General features: G+C 39.1%; 1 protein-coding gene across 4 annotated transcripts in view; it reads right to left on the bottom strand.

Moving 5' to 3' along the window:
* PCMTD1 (protein-L-isoaspartate (D-aspartate) O-methyltransferase domain containing 1) overlaps positions 1-20,109 on the bottom strand; it is a 70,823-nt gene that overhangs the window by 4,937 nt on the left and 45,777 nt on the right. For 2 of the 4 annotated variants that reach the window (XM_040487814.1, XM_040487815.1), the window contains exons 4-5: positions 9,922-10,093; positions 7,496-7,619 (exon numbers count right to left, since the gene is read on the bottom strand). In XM_040487814.1, coding sequence (XP_040343748.1) covers positions 7,496-7,619; positions 9,922-10,093 — 296 coding nt within the window. Of the gene's footprint in view, positions 1-34; positions 355-7,495; positions 7,620-9,921; positions 10,094-15,545; positions 15,738-20,109 lie in introns of those variants that run through there. The other 2 variants (XM_040487817.1, XM_040487816.1) reach the window with 2 other exon arrangements.

Below are 20,109 nucleotides of genomic sequence, written 5' to 3'. Positions count from 1 at the left end.
CTTGTGCATGTGTGTACACACACACACACACACACACACACACACACACACACACACACACCGAGTTTTCCTCTGTAAATCAGTAAGTACAACTTAGGCAAAGGCCCGCCAGAAATCATGCTGTATACAATGTAATAGGCCAAAACAGGCCAAAACACTGAGATTTCCTTCAGTTATTGATGTTTACTTCTATCAAATACAGTCGGTCCTCTGCTCCCATCTCCCACAGATCTACAAACCCATAAGCCCTAGAACACATACTCTTCCTTGTAGCCTGCTCTGTTCCAGTGCTTTAGACATAGAGAAATTAATTCTCTCGTCCCACTTGAACTTCATTTCTCCTAGTTGCCATCCCTGTGGAAATAAAACTACCATCAAGGAGACTTCTCAAACGCCTGAACGAAACAAAACATAACCCTCCTCAGTTAAACAGCACTAAAAACTCTCCATGTATGTTTTATTTCTTTACTTTTGGTACTCTTTTTCTGGATACTTCCCTTGCCAACTTTTTTTGTTATAACCTATGAAATCCTGCCTTCTGTAGGAACTCTTTGGTATGTGGCCCCCCTCTACCATCAGACTGTAAGCTCCAGGAACAAGGGGCCACGGCACTTCCTCCTTGTGCTCCATACAGGGGCCTGCAGATACCAGAACTGCACAGTCTATCACCCTGTCCAAGGCTCCGAGTGCTTCCTTCCCCTAGACTCTATCACAGGCTGGATACACGCTGCAGCAAGGGACAGGGTTTTTGGTAAAACGCCAGCATGGGAGGCCTTTCCGGGCTGATTCAACGATCCCTCAGCACATACCTAAGTGGCCCACGACAAAATCTTCTCTTCAAACTTTTTTTTCAACTCCCCTACTGCAATCTGAAATAGAAAAGCATTCCCAAGGGCCACACTGGGCATGCCCGCCTAAAAGTCATTTGTTCCCCTGTCTGGGCCTGCCCCCAACTATCCAACATGGAAACTGAAACATGTAACAATTTGAGTTCAAGTCCCGCTTCTGCCATCCGTGAGTTTTGTGAACACTGGTTAAGTAAAAACAGATGGGAAATCTCATCTCTTATATGTTAAAATGTGTAAACTACCACCTGTTCTGCTTATCGCCCAAAACTGTTAAGCTGTTTCACAGTCACTCAACAACCATGTGGTAAACTATACGCCAGGTACTATTAAAGAGCTCATTTAGATAGAGTGAACGATTTAGACTAAGAAAGTCCCTGCTCTTATGGAGATTATATATTTGGGGGAGGGATAGATAAAAAATAATTATGACAAAAAAAGAAGATATGAGAAAAAACACCAATGACATACAAAGTAACATGGGGTATGGCTACTTCCGACTGGGTAGTCCCAGTGGTCTCCCCTAGGAGAGGCGTGTCTGAGCTAACATCTAGACGATACGAAGAAACAGCCGTCTGTGAATAGCTTCATGCACAGGGAATGGCGAAAAACACTAGAAGGTGAATAAGCTTAGCCCGTTCAAAGAGCTGAAAGAAGGCTGGTGTCAATGAAGTTTAGAGCAGGAAGCAAACAGTAACGGAGGTGATCAGGGGTGATCTTACAGGCCCTGGTAAAAAATGTGCCTTATATCAAGGGTTTTAAAAAGGCAGGGTCATAATGCGATGCAAATGGCACTGTGAGGGTCCGCTGTGGAGTATGGATCATAAAGAGAGGGAGCAGGAGCCCAACGGGAAGACTCCAGTAATCCACCTGAGACCTGACCACACTGTGATGCAGATTAGAGTAAGGGAGGTTGGCAGTAAAGACGTAGAGAAACGGACAAGTCTGAAACACACTTTGAAGGCAGGCTGGACGGGCACTGGATGTGGGAGAGTTTTTGGCCCAGGCAGCTTGGTAGATGCGACTGTCAATTAGTGACACGACAAAGAGGAAGAGTAGCCGGGGAGGAGAAAATCAAAACTCTGTTCCGTGTGAAATCTGGAATGTCTGTGAACATCTCCTGGAAGAAGGTTTCAGAAAGGAGAACAACAGTGACACGCTGGCCACCGTCTCCGCGTGTTACAGGCAACAGCACACTTAGCGCTGAGGAAAAGGAAGTAGACAGAAGGGAAATAACTTGGTCTCGGTCACAGAGGTCGTAGGTGACAGGAGGTGGGACCTGAACGTGGGCGTTTTCACCGCACGGTCTCTGCTCCTGCCCAACCGCAAGCAGCTGAATCATGTGTCTGGGACTCAGGGGCAAGGCCAGGGCTGGGGACAGAAATCTGAGAGCCAACAGCCTCTGGCGAGCACCCAAGGGGGAGTGTGGACGCAGAAGAAACCTGTGCCTGAGTGAACACTGAAAAAGCAGGGGTGGGGGAGGCTGGTGGAGAATAAATCTATAAAAGAGTCTTGGGAATGTTAATAAAAGAGCTAAGAAATAGAGCTATAATTAGTCTTTTACAGCTGGTCTTTGTTCTTGCACCTTGCCCTCATTTTCGGTATTCTCTTTTAACACCCGAATTATGTTCGTCCTCTGCCAACACTGCTATTCCAAGGACACTGTTAGAATGATGAACCTTTCAATCCTAAACTGTCAGAATACCTCACTTCATAAAGAACCAACCAGACCCAGAATGGAAAAAGATTCAGACTTAAGCCCTAAAATAGCACCCACAAGAGCTTCATGTAAAGTTTGTCTAGGGGCGCCTGGGTGGCGCAGTCGGTTAAGCGTCCGACTTCAGCCAGGTCACGATCTCGCGTTCCGTGAGTTCGAGCCCCGCGTCGGGCTCTGGGCTGGTGGCACGGAGCCTGGAGCCTGTTTCCGATTCTGTGTCTCCCTCTCTCTCTGCCCCTCCCCCGTTCATGCTCTGTCTCTCTCTGTCCCAAAAATAAATAAAAACGTTGAAAAAAAATTTTTTTTAAAAAATAAAGTTTGTCTAAATGATACACAAACTTTTAGGTAATTCTCAGAACTGAAAATATTCAAAATCCCCCCGTATTTTCTATTCTTTAACACTCCCTTGTTTGTAATGCTTCCAGTTATGAGTTAAGGATTTGATACTTACCCTGACTACTATTAAAATTTTATTTTGAATCGAAGCTTTCACTCCAAAATTATAATTAAGGTTATCTCTAACACGCACACGGACGCTCTATTTGTTTCCCAAAAGGTAGTCTCTGCAAAGATTTCACGGGAACCTAGCAGTCAGCACTTTCGTTTTTATTAACAAAGACTGAAAAGGGCATTATATTTAGGCCAATCTCACAAAAGCATTGATTTGGGGCCACTTTTGAACCTACAAAAACAGCAGCTTCTATAAGTGGCCACATAACTGTTGCCACAGTTTATAAAGTCTCTTGCCCCTTGAGATTTCTAACAAGAAGTATACATTTGGCTTTGCATTCCTGACAGAGCTCTGAAAACACCTGGGAGTTACCTAAGTGGTAAGAGCATGATGGGTTCCTTTCAAGCACCCCTGGGTTTATGCTAATAAGGCAACTTTTGGTGAGCCCCTGAGTGAGCGGGCTGGTTGCCCGAGGACTGGAACTCTCACCAGCACCCTGTGGGAGGGGACGAGGGGCTGCAGGCCGAGTCGGTCGTAAATGGCCAATGACTTAATCCATGCAACCTCCATAAGCAGCCTTCAGCGCAAGGGTTCGGAGAGCTTCCCGGCCGATGAACACGTGCAAGTGCTAGAAGGGCCCTCAGGGGAGGCGCGGAAGCTGGGTCCCTCCCACAAACCCTCTGTGCCTCGACTCCAGCCGGCTGCCTCTGTGCTGGCCCCTGCTACGCTAAACCCCGTAATCCAGTAAGTGAACTGTTTTCTTGGGTTCTGTGCGACACTCCAGCAAATTACTGAATTCCAGAAAGGGGTCACGGGAGCTCCTGATTTACAGCCAGGCTGACGAAACACGGGTGAAAACGTGTACCTGCGGCCGGGGGCTCAAGTTGGAGGAGATGGCGGCGGCCTCGTGCAAGCCCTTTAACCTTCGGGGTCTATGCGAACAGTGGTTAGTGATAGGAGGGCTCAGATCACAGGACACCTAGTTGGTGTCCACAAAGAATCCGAGAATTCCTTGGGGTGGAAAAACCCACAGGTCTGAGAGATGAAGTATCCAGTGGGTGGTGTATGGAGGAAAGTTTTGCCCAAGTTGGTATAGAATTTTTCCCTTTTCCCCTTCTAAAGGGCCCACCTGAACTTGAAGCAGCTCCTTTAGAATGTTGCATACCACCCCGCGAACAAAGGAAAGAAGATGTGAACTGAATCAAAAGTAGTGATAAACCTGAGGAAAATGCTAACTACATTTTAGTAACTATTTATATAGGCAATTTCATAGCTACAAAATACACCTGCCAGAGATTTGCATGTGTATTTTTTTAGTTCTCTTTTTTTGCTAACATTCTTTCGTAACTTAATCCCCTAGAATTAATGAAATAATGTTCTCTAATCAGCAATTTTAACAGAAGAAACTTGTTCTTATTTTCCAAACATCCTATTAAGTTTTGACAAATAGTATCTTCAGAACGTTTTCTTTCTGTGAACATTATTCATAAAAAGGTTTTTATTTTTTTACAAAATCGTAATTCCTGGCTCATTTTTATGCTATTGGGAGCTGATGATTTTTTTTCCCTTTTATTGTAGAGACTTTCGAGTATGTATACAAGTGAGTAATAGTGTAACGAACCCCATGTACCACTCAGCTTGAACCCTCACCATACAGCTAATCTTACCACACTCCCATTTCTTCCTCCCAAATCCACCACAGACGATTGTGATGACAAATTTGGATAGATCATTTCACCTGTAAGTATTTCACACGTATGACAGATGTTTTTTTTTTTTTTTAATTTAGGCTCTTCCCCCTTTTATCCCTTTCAACCAAATTTATGCCCCTACTTTACATTCACAGTTATGTCCATCAACCCACAGAGGATAGTCTTATTAACTACCTAGAGCTGTACTGTATGGACATCTTTAAAATGAGAAGGAATGAAAATTGCCCATTTGTAACTGTGTTACTGCAAAACCACATTTACAAACTAGACTCGTCTAAAGGACACTAAACTAGGGAAACTGTCAGATAAAGAGGAATGTCTCGGGCTACAACAGTCTCCATGAGAAAGTGAAACACCTAAATGGCTGATGCACAGAAGTCCACAGGGACCTCTATAAGGACACTTATATATCTTTACAGATATACATTATTACATTTGTGGTTAGGCCACCGTGTCACAGAATTTTTTTCATTACTTCTTTTTTGTGACTCTCTAACCTGTTATGACAGGTTAACGAAAATGGTCATAAATATGACCTGCAATTCTGATATGTGGAAAACAGGAGGGAAAAAGTAGTTTTACTTTGTTGTTATTATTATTATTATTGCTTTTAGTTATTGCTTTTAGCAAGGAGTTGAAATATTCAATGATCTTAGTACGGTATGGTCTACTAAATATTATAGTATGTAGTATATGGTATATACATACACCTATATATACGAGGGAATGTGTGTGTATGGTCTACCAAAAAGTATACTTTGAAATAACTGTACAATGCATGTGAATACAAGTGACAGTTACTTGATTCTGGTGTTCCTAGCACCAGTCCCTTTCAGTCCCAGAATACATCTAGCACGTGTCTCTGAACAGACAGGAAGGAAGTTTAAATTCAACATTCCAGCAGAGTAACTTTACTAACAGAATGGATCTTTTTGATAATCCTTTTTTTAATCATTCTTATTTTCAATTTTCTATATACTCAAGTTTCCTTATGTAATCGTCTTATGTCGCTCTGTTGTGTAGATTGACTCAATTTTGTAAGTAACGTACAACAGCAAAAAGTACGTTTGGAAAAAATGGCTGATTAACACTTTCCGAATTGTGAAAGGTTCAATTTTTTTTTTTGAACTGAGAGCCTGATTTCTTTCTAAATGAGATTATAAAGTAAGGGCACGGTGTCAGAATTGATGCATCTTGTGAATCTGGAAAGAGTGGTCAACAGGTCTCTCTGATGGCAGCTCCTGTTACAGAAGAACGCTAGGAAGCCCTCTCCCGGGGTCTAGGGAAGAGACCCCCCACTGCCGCTCACTGCCCCTTACCACAGAACCACATGGGTCTGTCTGTACCACCACATACCTTCGTCCCCACGGCAGGAGGAGTGGTCTGTATGGTTCGTGAGTGCGAAGCAGCTATCCACGTGTGGCCTTTTCCTGGTCTTTTCCTCCGCTCACCCACACATGAAGCTCTGCTCCCCTGCATTTATGGAGCGAGCCCACATGACAGGAGGCTGGCCACTACTGCCTGTGGCTGCGTGGATAGTCTAACTTAAGGGTGCGGACCTAAGCCATATTCCGCCCCTACTCCTTTAGCAGGTGATAAAAATGACGTTTCAATTCCTAGCTATCTGACCGCCAAATCCTTCTCTCCATTGGGAAGAACGTGGAAGAAGGAAAAACAGGCCACAAAAACCACGTAGCTCACAAGAGGGTAAAATAAACAATGAAAATAAAGTTACATGTAAAGCCAGGTTCCTTTGAAATATATTCATTTAAAAAGCAAGTTAAAGCAAGAAGTCTACCATGGTAAAGTTAGTTCACTTTTGGGAAGGAACTTACCGATTTCCAAAATCATGCTATATCACAAGCCAATTAATATTACTCTTCCCTCTGTTTCTACTTTCAGCTGCAGTAAGTTTATTACTTCCTCCTTCTTGAAATACTGTTTTTTTCATGATTTCCAACACAAACACCTCTTCTCTCTCCTCACTCTCCCCCAAGTGCTCTCATCCATTCTCATAGCTGAAAATGCCATTTTTAGGTTGAGGATTCCCAATTTACACCTCCCCTTCTGCAGTGGGTTTACAACCACTTGACTACCTGCCACGTGCATGCCAACAGGAAACTCGAACACGGCCAGAATAAAATACCTGATCTTCCTACACCTGTTTCCAAACTATTCCATCGCCAGTCCTGCAAACAGCAATAAATGGTACCACCACTCAGCTAGCCGCTCAAGGCCAAACTCTCCATCCTTCTTTTTCTCTCTACCACCGCCTACAATTCAGTCTACTATTTTTCTACCTTCGAACAAGTCTATCCACAACCAACACTGACTTTACCTTTGATAAGGAAAGCCCTGTATATAATCTATCTTCTATACGCTAGCCAACCAACTTCGACTACCCTGAAACTTGTTTCTGGTCTTAGAACAACCAAGCTCTTTTCAGCTCAAATAAAGGCTGTTGTGTTTGTCATCCTTCTGTGTAGAAAATGACAACAAATTTAATATAATTAGTAAAGTCACAGCTATAATTAATAAATTCATGATTTCTTTGACCTGCCCCTTCTTTTCATATGTCCATGAAGGCAGCTAACTGTGTCTGGTGCAAGGTAGGGGTTTTAACCCACCCCCACAAAAAAGCTGAATAAATCTGTTGAATATATAACTGCATGTTTATTTGCTTTTTCATAATCATATAGTCCATTAAATCCCAACCATAAGAGTTTAACAACAGTCACGGTTCGGTCGGAAAGGACCAACAGTTACTTACGGAGTCCTACAGAATCTGGTTTGCCATTATCATTCTTACTTGGTTGTACAAGTGGAGCAAACGAAACAGCAAGGATATTTTTACTTTCCCAAGTGTTTTGTCCAGTTCGCATAATTTGTGTTAACTATTTGGAGGAAAACACAGAAACAGAATAGCTTAATCTTGGAAATGCGATCGCCGTACAGTCACAATTTTGTTTTCATGGAATAACTGCCAATGGTTGCTATATAATCACCTGTACTTGAATGCAACCAAATTGCTATCGTTTAAATACTTGCCATAAAATAATACAGAAGAAATCACAAATATTTGCAACTCAAGATAGATAAATCAATGTATATAGAATATCCAAATATGGTCAAGTGACCCATCATGTTATAGTTGGGGTCTGATACCTTCTAGGGGTCTCATTCCAACCCACGTCTGCCAGTGGATCCCAAATTAGATGCCTCACATAGGTTCAGTTGTTTGGTTAAAGCATTATATAAAGCATTAATAAAACCACGTTCTGATTACTGTACCAATGAGTCAACTTCATGGTTGCCCGTGATGGTCATAAAATGCAGATTCTAATTCTAATCGCAACTTAGTACTTCACAAATAAACGTAATTAATCACAAGAGCATTACAAGTTTTACCTACCTGGCAAAAACTCATCCCCAGTCCTTGGGAAAAAAAAAACTAGCTCAGTACATGGCTTGATCAAGCTGAATTAACATCTTCAATTTCTATTATAAAAATAAGCCCATTTGACATTCGGATGATAGTATATAATTAATATTTAATAAAATACCAATGGGAAGCCCTATCTTAAAAATATTTGGAAAGGTATTTTCAACAGATAACAGAAGATTGTTCATCTGGGAGTCTCAACTCTGGAAGCATTCAAGTAACAATGTTTTTCCAGGAATGTTTTTTAATGAATATTTTTATATTATGTCTTTTTAATTACGGACAAACAATTTGCTACAGAGCTTAGTGCATGGTAATGGTGAAGTCTACTGAGTTGCAAATAACATGCTGTGATGTTAAGGGACCCCCTCCCCCAAGATTATAAACTCCAAAATGATGAGGCAAGGTCCCAGTTGTCTTATATAATTTATCTCCTACTGTGTAAACCACAAGGCGTTTTAAACATCTCAAATTTAGGTTCATATGAATATTAAGGATTTGTTTTGAAACGCATTTTTATAAAATTTTTTTTTTTGAGAGAGAGAGAGAGAGAGTGCACACGTGTGAGCAAAGCGCAAGCAGGGGAGGGGCAGAGGGAGGCAGAGAGAGAGAATCTCCAGCAGGCTCCACAGGGGTTGAGGTCATGACCGTGAGATCGTGACCTGAGCTGAAATCGAGTCAGACACTTACCCGCCTGAGCCACCCAGGTTGCTCCGTGTTTATAAATTTTTAAAGTAATTTCCTTTTGAAAGATCCACCCATTTCCTGAATACATTAGTATTTCATACACTTACTATCCCTAATAATTCCAAACCGAAGGCAGATAAATAACTGAAAAAATATTTTCGAATGAGTCTATGTCATACTAAATCAAGATTTAAAAATTTACTTGTTTCTTTAACGGATTTAAGCAGTCCAAACCAAATCCCAAATAGAACTTCTCTTTTCTACGCTCAAAGAACTAAAGAATGTTGGAAACTGAGTGGCTGGTAGAGATCTTCACACCCAACTGAACAGCTCTGGGTACAAAAACTGTGGGAGGAAGCAACTTGGCAAACATCACACAGGCTAAGCTCTGGGGAGACGAAAATCTCTTCAAACCCTAGTAGAAGGATCTCTTCTGTATCTGCTTTGGTTCAAGAGTCTGTTTCAAGGTTTTGTTTTTGTTTTTATAGCTAGATCTGTGAAGAGTACTGCTTCCTTAAAAATCACAGCCTGGGGCGCCTGGGTGGTGCAGTCGGTTAAGCCTCCAACTTCAGCCAGGTCACCATCTCGCGGTCCGTGAGTTCGAGCCCCGTGTCGGGCTCTGGGCTGATGGCTCGGAGCCTGGAGCCTGTTTCCGATTCTGTGTCTCCCTCTCTCTCTGCCCCTCCCCCATTCATGCTCGTCTCTCTCTGTCCCAAAAATAAATAAAAACGTAGAAAAAAAAATTTTTTTTAAATAAAAAAAAAAAATCACAGCCTGGGGGCGCCTGGGTGGCGCAGCCAGTTAAGCGTCCGACTTCAGCTCAGGTCACGATCTCACTGTCTGTGAGTTCGAGCCCCCCGTTGGGCTCTGGGCTGATGGCTCAGAGCCTGGAGCCTGTTTCCGATTCTGTGTCTCCCTCTCCCTGCCCCTCGCCCGTTCATGCTCTGTCTCTCTCTGTCCCAAAAATAAATAAACGTTGAAAAAAAAAAAATCACAGCCTACTTTTCACTGATAGAACATTTCCCACCTTAAACTAACGTGCTTAAGCAAAGGACAGTAGAAGTTACCTGATCTTCTATAGGCATGACCAGAATGCCTCCAACTTTCAGTAAGATTTTCATGTAGTTTTCATGGTCCTTCTGGACACCAGCCCCACAATAAATGCGGTCATACTGATGACTGTCAGACGCTATCTGGAGGCAATTACCAACCACAAATGCGGGTTCACAGAACTCAAATCTGCACGAAAAAACAAATATCTTTTAATTCATTTAAACAAAAGGTTAAATCTAAAAAAATTAACATAATCCACTTCTTTGAAATAGTGAAGTTACCAAAATCAAGGATAAAATATCAGGAGATTTGATTTAAATATCATATTTATGAAGTTAAACTGATCAAATATATAGTTTTATTATCAATGATATAATTCACATTTTTAAAACAACCTGTTTTTTTTGCCATACTGAAACTTCACTTAGGGCTTAAAAAACGAGCATAAGGAAAAGCTCCTCATGATACCAATCTTGTGATGCCCCACAAGTGATATACACTAAGTTCACCTTCCACTGTCCTTTCCAAAAAAAAAAAAAAAAAAAAGGCCTATGGGCCAGCGGCCACGTAAAGGGCTCGTGCAGTCCACATCTCTGTTTGACATTTCTGCCGTGGCTAACAGTGGCAAAGCTTCGTCAGGAAAGGACGCACTTCAGCAACCACTATGATTAGGGAGATTTTAGCAGAGCTACGTTACAGGGCTGTTATGTGACTGCTGCTTTGGCCCCTGGGATCTCCCTATGCAACAGGAGGAGATAGGGTTTCAAAGCAAAGGCATCTTGTCCAGGCCGCCTGTTCCTGGTTACAGTGTTGGTTCATGGTATAGAGAGTTATGCTTTTACAACTATCCTATTTAGACTCCTACTTTATTCCTTAAGGTGTAACAAATCTGTAAATAGTTTCTAACGTATAACATTAATTAAAACCCAATGCACTAATAAAACATATAATCTTTTAGAAAACTAATTCATGGAATATCCTGTTACTTTTAAGTTGATTAACGTTAATATGACCACACGTAAAACTCAGGCTATTATTTGAGGATGGAATAATCCATGTTAAAAGTTTCGGCATGCGGTAAAAAATGACAAAGATTGAATCATAATCATTTCTACTTTGTAAAACATATCCTGTCCTTTGCTAATTAATAGACTTATTACATAACAACCTTTCATTAAAATTCACTAAACAACAGACACGTTATATTCACTAATGTTTAAAGAAGAGTTTACCAGAACTATGCCCTGTCTTTGGTCCCCTACCTTCTTAGTGGAGGCTTAGAGGTGGGGTGGGAAGGGTTGAGGAGTTGGGATGGGATGACTTATCAGTGTACCCTCTCTTCCCCATACCCCCACACTAGGGTAGAGTCCATGCCCCATTATTTCTTTCACTGTAACTGCCTCCTCGCTGCTCACACTTTTCAGGTCTCCCCTCCATCATTTTGCTCCCTACTGCAGAGGACGGAGTGAAGCTCCTCAGAGTGCCACATGGGGCTCTTTATGACTCTACCATCAAGTTGTCCTGCCAGATTCATTTCCTGCCTCTGCCTTCCCTGCTCTTCCCCCTCACTGCCCCCCCGCCCACACACACATACTATGTTGTAGCCAAACTGAATTACAGTTGACCCTTGAACAAGGCGGAGGTTAGAGGTGCTGACCCCCTCCCTGCTGTCAAACATCCGACTATAACTTACGACTCCCCCAAAACTTAACTACTAACAAACTACTGTTGACCGGAGGCCTCACAATGATAACATAAACGGATGACTAGCACTTTTTAGTTACATGTACTTCATACTGTATTCTTACAAAAAAGTAAGCTAGAGAAAAGAAAATATTAAGAAAATAAGAGAAAATACATGTATAGTACCGTACTAAAATCTGCATTTAAGCCGTCCTGCACAGTTTAAGCCCATGTTGTTCAAGAGTCAACTGTGTGTGCTTCTAGTTGCTTAGAGGAACTAGCACGAATTGTTTGGAAATCCTGTAGCTGGGTACATGCTGCTCCTTTGACTGAAATACCCTTCCCTCTCTCCTTCCCTTGATAAATGCCTACCATCCCTTCAAGACACAGTTCAAGTATTGAAATCACAGTTCAAGTAATGAAATCTTACCCAACTCTATTTTAACAGTATCTCATTCTTCCTACTAGCATGGTACACATAAAAGTGCACCTAGGTTAGGGCCATGCTTAAATTCCTTTTAAACTCAAGATTATGGTATGACCTATGATTGCCTAAAATATGGCCAACGTATAGTTTCTTGACTTTTAAGTATAAGATACTGTGGATCATGTGGTTTAATCATTCTACCAAACTCACAGTAAGCATTCTTTAACAAGAAAACATTAGACTATTTTCACTGAAATCTAAAAATCTTTATTCTTATAAAAATTCATCTTTAATAATTTAATTTTATGATAATTTAAGTCAGTCTTATTTTTTGGGAATTTGTATTTTAAAAATTAAATTATTAAACCTCTTTTATCAAGTCTATTAAATCAACTTAAAAAATATGCTTACGGTTTAAAAAGCTTCCTATTTGTTAAAAATGCACGGTAACTTACAGAACTATTACTTAAGACAACACCATTACGAGTACACAACTTACGATTAAGACCACTTCTCAGATTAGTGACAGTTTATCCGTCCTCATCCAAGCAAAATTAATTAGAAATAATTTAGTGCCTGATTCTAAAATCAAAGGTGTGATTCTGGTCAAATTTCCTAAGAAGCACAATTCATTAAGTGAAATATTATTTATCGAGCCCAGTTGTGTGTAAAGATTGGAAACAGAATGGGAAACACTCAAGCCTACATCTAGTGGAAGAGACAAGAATCAAAGAATGTCACTAATACAGATTTACAGCTATAATAAATGCTCTAAAGGAAAGGAATATGATTCCATAAGACTAAGGACGAAAGGAAATAGACCTAGGGAATCGGAGAAAGGCTCCCTGAGAAATGTCAAGTTGAGACAGGACAATCTAGAACCACAGGGGAACCAAGATGGTCGTCACTAGCCACATGTGGATACTGAGCCATTAAAATGCAGCTAGTCCAAATTGAGCTGTACTGTGAGGATAAAATTCACATGGGATTTCAAAGATTTAGCCCAAAATAAATGTAAAATAGCGCAATATTTCTTTTATTTATGTGTAGGGGCGTGTGTATTTCAACAGCCACATAAACTAAAGATACTAAACAAATACCCTTCTGCTTATAATCTCTGACGAGGCGCTTCAAATACTTTCTCCTTAATACAGGTTTCCCTTTGAAACATTCCCCTGGTATTCCTTTCTATTTCTGTGAATATTTCTTCTGAATTTTAAATGTATCTCCATCACCTATGACAGTCCTCAGAATACATTTACTAAGAGAACCATACAAAAAACATAAATGTTTTCTACCTATCCACTTTGAATAGGAACCCAAAATCTTAGGACTAGAAGAGAAACTTGCCCAGAAAGATACAGAAAAATATGTGCCTATGATACTTTCTATAACAGTACGATGATCCTTGCTGTACTAAACTGGTCACTATTAAAAAGCTGTAACTTCATGCTACAGAAGATAGTTTTTCTCAAAATGCCAAAAAAGGCAAAACTCAAATAATTTCAAAAAATCCTCACCTTTAATGAATAAATCAACTGTCCTATAACTGAAAGGTACTTTTTTGGGCCTAAAGAAGATCTTAAATAAGCCACAATAACATTAGGAAAACAACCTCATCTTTTTTCCCCCTAGAATGCAGATCAGAACAAGTATATTTTGCTTTCTCTTAGGGAGTAATCTCTAAATCTATAAATTTCTACTAATGCAAATGGAACATATATTTCTAACAAATACATACGAGTTCTTTACACTTTCATTTAACATAGTCAAATTAATTTATTTTAACAGAATATTCGAATCTGAAAGTTTAATTGAACTTGAGATGTTCCAAAAGGATTGAACTATTTCTAGATATAACATAGTAAAATTTCAAGGACATAAGAAAAACTGAGGACACTGTAATGTCTTCAAATGTTGGCACTAGAACATCTAGAACATAGAAAATTCATATGCCAGAGGCGCCTGGGTGGCTCAGTCCGTTAAGCACCCGACTTCAGCTCAGGCCATAATCTCACGGTTTGTGAGTCTGAGCCCCGCGTCGGGCTCTGTGCTGACAGCTCAGAGCCTGGAGCCTGCTTCTGATTCTGTGTCTCCCTCTCTCTGCCCCTCCCACACTTGCACTCTGTCTCTCAAAAAATAAACATTAAAAAAAATTTTTTTTTAAAAAGAAAGAAAATTCATATGCCAAACACATTACCAAAAAATTGTAACACTACCCGTTTAGTGGTCATTAAGAAAAATATCTACCAGAGATAGCGTCTCATCTGGAGACTCTTGATTATAACTATGGCTTAACCTTTTCTACCAGTAATACATGAATCCTTTACATTATTAAAGAACACAAAACAATTCTCAAAATGCATTATTATTTTATACATTGCATCTAAAAAAAAAAGTAGGTAATGGACTATCTTTCCTAATAAAGGACTTAGAGATGAGCTTTAGTCCTTCTAACTAGGTACATATTTGAGGATCTTAGACATTCTATATTCTAACAGTAAAACTGTGGCTTATTTTTATAACAGCATTTCACGTAAATAAACTCACACCAATTCCATGGCTAATGATGTGTGTAGGCCAATGTTTATGGATGTGCCCCCACCCGTGTCAGATGATGCCCAGGCAATATTTACAGAGAGCTGGACGACTGACTGGAGACGTGGACGGTAGCTACCGTGTCATCAGAGTAAATTACAACTCCTATTCATTCTTCCAGTGTTGACAGGAAAATAAAGAAAACATGTTCTCCCGTAGGCTTTCACTATCTTCTGAAAGCTGCATCTCACCTAAGTTTCCACAAACCTCTATAGAGGCAAAGGACATATTTTAAACCACAAATACAATCTGTGTATAATCTGGAAGACTTCAGCAATAAATTAACCAGAACTTTTCAGTTTACTACAAAATAGTACTACACTATTTATAGATCTATACAGGAAATCTAGGTTAAAATTAGTGAAAAGGAAAACCCAAATTCCATTTTCTCACATCAATCAAAAACTATACGAAACCTAGTGGGGAGCAGGGAGGCAAACCAAAATGGCATTTCCTTCGTGGTTATTATTATTCATAAATTATGGCTCACGTGTGCTTGCTCTAATTTTTATTCTTAATTTAGGAAAGTTCATTAAAATTTTATGTCTGTTAGTAAAGTGAAAAGTAGCAATCATTTTTATTCTTTGAAGAAAATTTCCAAAACAAAATTTCCCAGATGGAGATGACTCACGCTCCTAAATTACACCGAATTATACCTAACGATAGAAGTTATCCGTACACAAAATAAACAGCTCTGAAATGCGTGTAATAACTACAAATTTATTCACTTGAGACTTTAATCATTTGTTGATTTAAATCTGCAAAGCCAGGAACTGTTTTCAGACTCTCTTATGCGGAGAGGGAAAACTATCTGGCACGCTCTTACTAATAACGTACACTGGAAATCATTTGTGGGAAAACAGAGAGCACATTATCTTGGCTTACACACGAACACTGGCCCGAAATAACACTGGGATTCTCATCACTTACCTTAGCAGTGGTTTTCTTTATAGGTGCGTGTTGAAATATCTTCATCTGGAGTCGGACAGGTGATTTCCTTCACAGCAGGGACCTTGCCAACTTGCCCATATAATTCTTTTGATAAGCTGCTAGGAGATCAGGGTGACCTAGCCTTGCCCTGCAGCTTCCCTCTTAGACGGATAGTCTAGGTCTAGGAGCTGACTGAGAGTAGAAAAAACAACATTCCCCTTCAATACACTGTTGAAGTGGGGGGCTGACAATTTGCACACCTAGTTTATCATGTGCCACAGGATGCTGTCATTGAAAGTTTAGACAATTATTCCAATGGAATAAAGGATTTCAAGGTCATAGGAAAGAATCCTACCTTGTTCTCAGACCTCATCCAAAACCACCTGCCAAATGAATCACAGAAACCTCTTTTTCTTAAAACACTTAGTCAAAATATACATTTTGGGTCTTGAGAGCTATGACTATTTAGTTAAAACAAGGCAAAACTTCAGAATTTTCCACTGGGAAGAAACATCCAGGGAAATATTATTATCTCTTGCTCTCCAAATGCAGTTATACCATTCAAAAACTCTTACAATCAATAATTACGCTACGTTATAGTGTAAAATTTAAAAAGCAAAGACTTTACCTTTTCAAGTGTTTTCCCTTCCAACTGCATCAATCTCATCTCAGAATAATTTCAAGCATTATTTAAAGCAAAGTGTGAAGAGTAAGTAAATACAGTGTTTTTTCATTGAAAGAAGCTTTACGAAAATCCATAGGATCAAAACCAGTTTCTAAACACTTTATAGGAAACAGGACAGGTACATCAAATAAAAGCGAGCGTCCAAGTATTTCAACGGTAATTTCTTCTCCTAAATCCAACTTTTCCCCGTGCCATTTCTCACGGATGTTAAAAATACGGAACTGATGAACAGCCGTGGTGACTATTTTCAAGCACTTCCGTTGCCACCATTTGAATGTATGTCGTGATTGAAAACAGTTCACAACCTGTAGTAATTGCTATAAAACTACCATCTGAGCATTATTAGTGTATCGAAAATATTCAAGTATCTGAGAAATATTTTGAAGTAATGTTGAATGTACATTTATAGATCGCAAAACTACTTCAAGTGTGCCGTAATTCTCTTAAAGAGGAAGCAGGACTATTCTAGTGGTAAAGTCGACAGGACATAGAAGCATTTTTCCAAGGCAAATCAAAGCACATGCAACACAAACCTACACTTAAAAATCAAATTAGGCCACTGGACACTGCCATAAGCCAATTACATCTTTGAAACATAAAAGAGTATACTATCTGCACTTAACGAAAACTCATACCTCAACTGCATTGCCTCGCTCACTCATCTCTGCCCCCAAAAGTAACTCACACCATAGGTGAGTTTCATCAGTGAACAGGGTAAGTATGCTTTGTAATAAAAATGCTACCGTGCATTTAACCATGTTAACAGCCCTCCTTAATCCTAATCAAAGGGAAATAAATGACGAAAATATAAGCGCTGCTTCAACTTTTGTATCTGGGGCTAAACTGCTCGACTGTCATTCATGGGTAGCTTCCTGCTGGAACAAATATTGGGATAAATCACTGTTTACATCATCGTAGCTAATTCAGAAGTAAATAAAAAGATGGACATAGCCGAGGTCACAGCCTGTCCAGTCTTCAGTTTTCCCACTTGGGCAACGTGGACACCAAAATGGCCTCTAGGACTGTGGATTAAGCACGTGGAATGTACGTGGTACTTAATGAACAGACAATACATATTAGGTGCTATTATTTTTTATTATCTCATTACTGTTTTCAGTACTCATATCATGACTCATGTATATAACGAACTATATAGAAACTACAGTCTTCTGTTCAAACGGAATGAAAATCTTCAAATAAATCAAACAATGCTACACTCATTTGACTACTGATGTTAGACTATTCCCAGAATTAGCTAAAGTATCCTTGAAAGGGAGGGGAGACAGGATCGAGCGATGTATTCCTAGGAAATGGCACACTCCAAAGCATGCATTCTAGGGAGCTGAGTCAACTACATGCGCATGTATATATTACATAAATACATAATATTGCTATAAAAAAGTGTATACCAATTACCAACTCATTTGCAAAGCATTTACAGGATAAAGGTTTACAATTCAGGCTACTTTAACTGAATTATTCTTCCAAGCAACTACCACCGGAGAGATTTTTTTGCTTACTGCTCAAGCACAAATACTGATTATAACTTGACCTTCTCCAAACTTCTTCCCTCATGAAAGCCAGACACCTAAGGGCCTTTAAGACCTAGGCCCAAAGACTTGTCTAGATCAGAGTGAGCTAAAATAAAGGTGTTCTCAAGAGTATGAAGATACAAGGGTCAGCAAACAGGCCAAATCCACCCTGCTGCTTGCTTTTGTAAAGCAAGTGTCCCTACAACACCTCATGCCCACTCCCTTTCAAAGTGTCTAAGACTGCTTCTGCATTATGGCAGGGTTGAGCAGTTGCTAAAGGGACCATTTAGCCCAGGAAGCCCAAAGTAGTTACTACTTGGTCCTTGACTAGAGAAGTTTGCCAATGTTTTAGAGGACCCTAGGAATCAAATGTCATGTTTATAAGGGAATTTCAATGAATCTGGAAATACCAACGTAGAGCAAGGATAAACCATACAAGAGAGCTCCCCCTCCTGCCTGTCTCCAAATACAGTCAATTCAGAGTAGCCTCTCCAAATTATTTTGTTTGCTGATATAGGAGTAAGGCATGGAAAGAAAATTTTAAAACGCATACATTACAATAAAGACACTTTCTTCTAAAAGAAGAAATACTACTTTCAAGACTCAGGAACCCAGCTTGCTTTATAAAATAAACACAAAAACACACACTTACATTTCTTAAAAGGTCACCTTACATTATTTATTTTGAGGATGAGTAGTTTATGGATTTTTTTTCCCTACCTACTGTATTTGGAGTTATGATCTCCAATTGATACATGTAAGAAAATTTAAAAATGCAGTTTAAATCGTAAGTGACATAATAGTTTTGAAAAAGCAACTGATTAAAAAAGATCCAACCCTCCCCCCCCCCCCCCCAAAAAAGATCCAAACCAATAGGATAAGGAAGGAAGAGTATTACGTTTCAGCTACCTATTCTGTGTTACACATAATCAAAAATAATCTGGTACTAAGGAATACCTAAAGAGCAATTAATTTTCCAGAGTTACTTTCTATTTTATTAATTAAAATATGCATCTTGATGACCTGTTTACAATATAATGTGACTGCTTAGAAATGGGATTTTTAAAATCACTTTGCACAGCAACTTTTTCAAATTCCAAAAGTTAATATAAATAGAAACATCATCCACAAACACCAAAAAAATTGCAAAGAAATCATCAAAACACAAGACAGAAAGAACACTATTATATCTTTATAGTTTGTCACCAAAACCAAATAATATAAAAGGACCAATACAGGAGGCCAATGAGAACTCATCGACTTTGATATCTCAGCTTCCAACCACTCACCAGGTTAAGCAAATGGAAATGTTTTCCCAGTGCCTAGTGGTCTTTGGATGTAAGATACTTCTATATAGAGATCTGAAATATTTAAATAATACTTCAGAACACTACCTGAAAACCAAAATAGATAATATTTCCAGAACTAATTTTTAGACTAGTTTATTAATGTACGAATCTGCTTTAAAAAGTTGCAATGCTTCAAAAACAACTGTTATAAAGTCTGACTATTTTAACTAAAATCGCAAGACCATTAAAAATTGTAAACATTTAGAGAAATCATATCACCATGTTTTCTAATTCATCATTTTATGAATAACAAATCTATATCACAGAGTAACAACAAATTCAAGAACTACAAGGAAATTTTAATCGTTTTATAATTATATGAAAACAATTTTAGAAAAAAAATTTTAATTGAGACAGTTAAATATATAGTCTTCAAACTTCTCTGTTACGGATTATTTGATATTTAAATTACATCAACATAGAAATGCTTTAAATAATAACATATTTTATTGTTTCCCAGGCCTAGCTGTCAGCACTAAACTTGAGCTCCATAGATACCTGTATAGAGATGCTTCAGGGATTCAAGGTTCATCCTTGAGTGCATTCTGTTGGAAATGGATTACTATCTAGTAACACCAGACTTCATGGTAGAACTTAAACACTGGCTTTCACTAATAGTGCCTCTGTATTTTCTAAGTTCAAATGTATTCAAAAGGCCCTTTTGTGTATACTGTTTCAACAACAAAACACATAAAATAGGAATCTAATAAATTCAACAAAATTCTATAGTTTTGATCAACAATATAAAAAATATTCCTGTCCACATCTTAAGCGTTTAACATGTTACAAATAAGCAGACAGAAATGATAAGACACAAAAGGATGATAAAACTGAATCCCAATTTCCTATAAAATAACTTCGGCTAAAAACTTTTTTCTTTCTGTCAAACAATATGTTATTCTTGGGAACAGACTATGAACCAACACGGTAAGCACTTGAAAAGTGATTCCAATGTGATTTAAATTTTAACTACTTATAAAGACAAGCATAAATAAGAC

Source organism: Herpailurus yagouaroundi, unplaced genomic scaffold, assembly GCF_014898765.1.
Source record: "Herpailurus yagouaroundi ecotype Mexico unplaced genomic scaffold, PumYag 165, whole genome shotgun sequence".
Classification (NCBI taxonomy): domain Eukaryota; kingdom Metazoa; phylum Chordata; class Mammalia; order Carnivora; family Felidae; genus Herpailurus; species Herpailurus yagouaroundi.
Note: the sequence above shows the minus strand (reverse complement) of the source record. Positions and strands in the feature narration are given on the sequence as shown.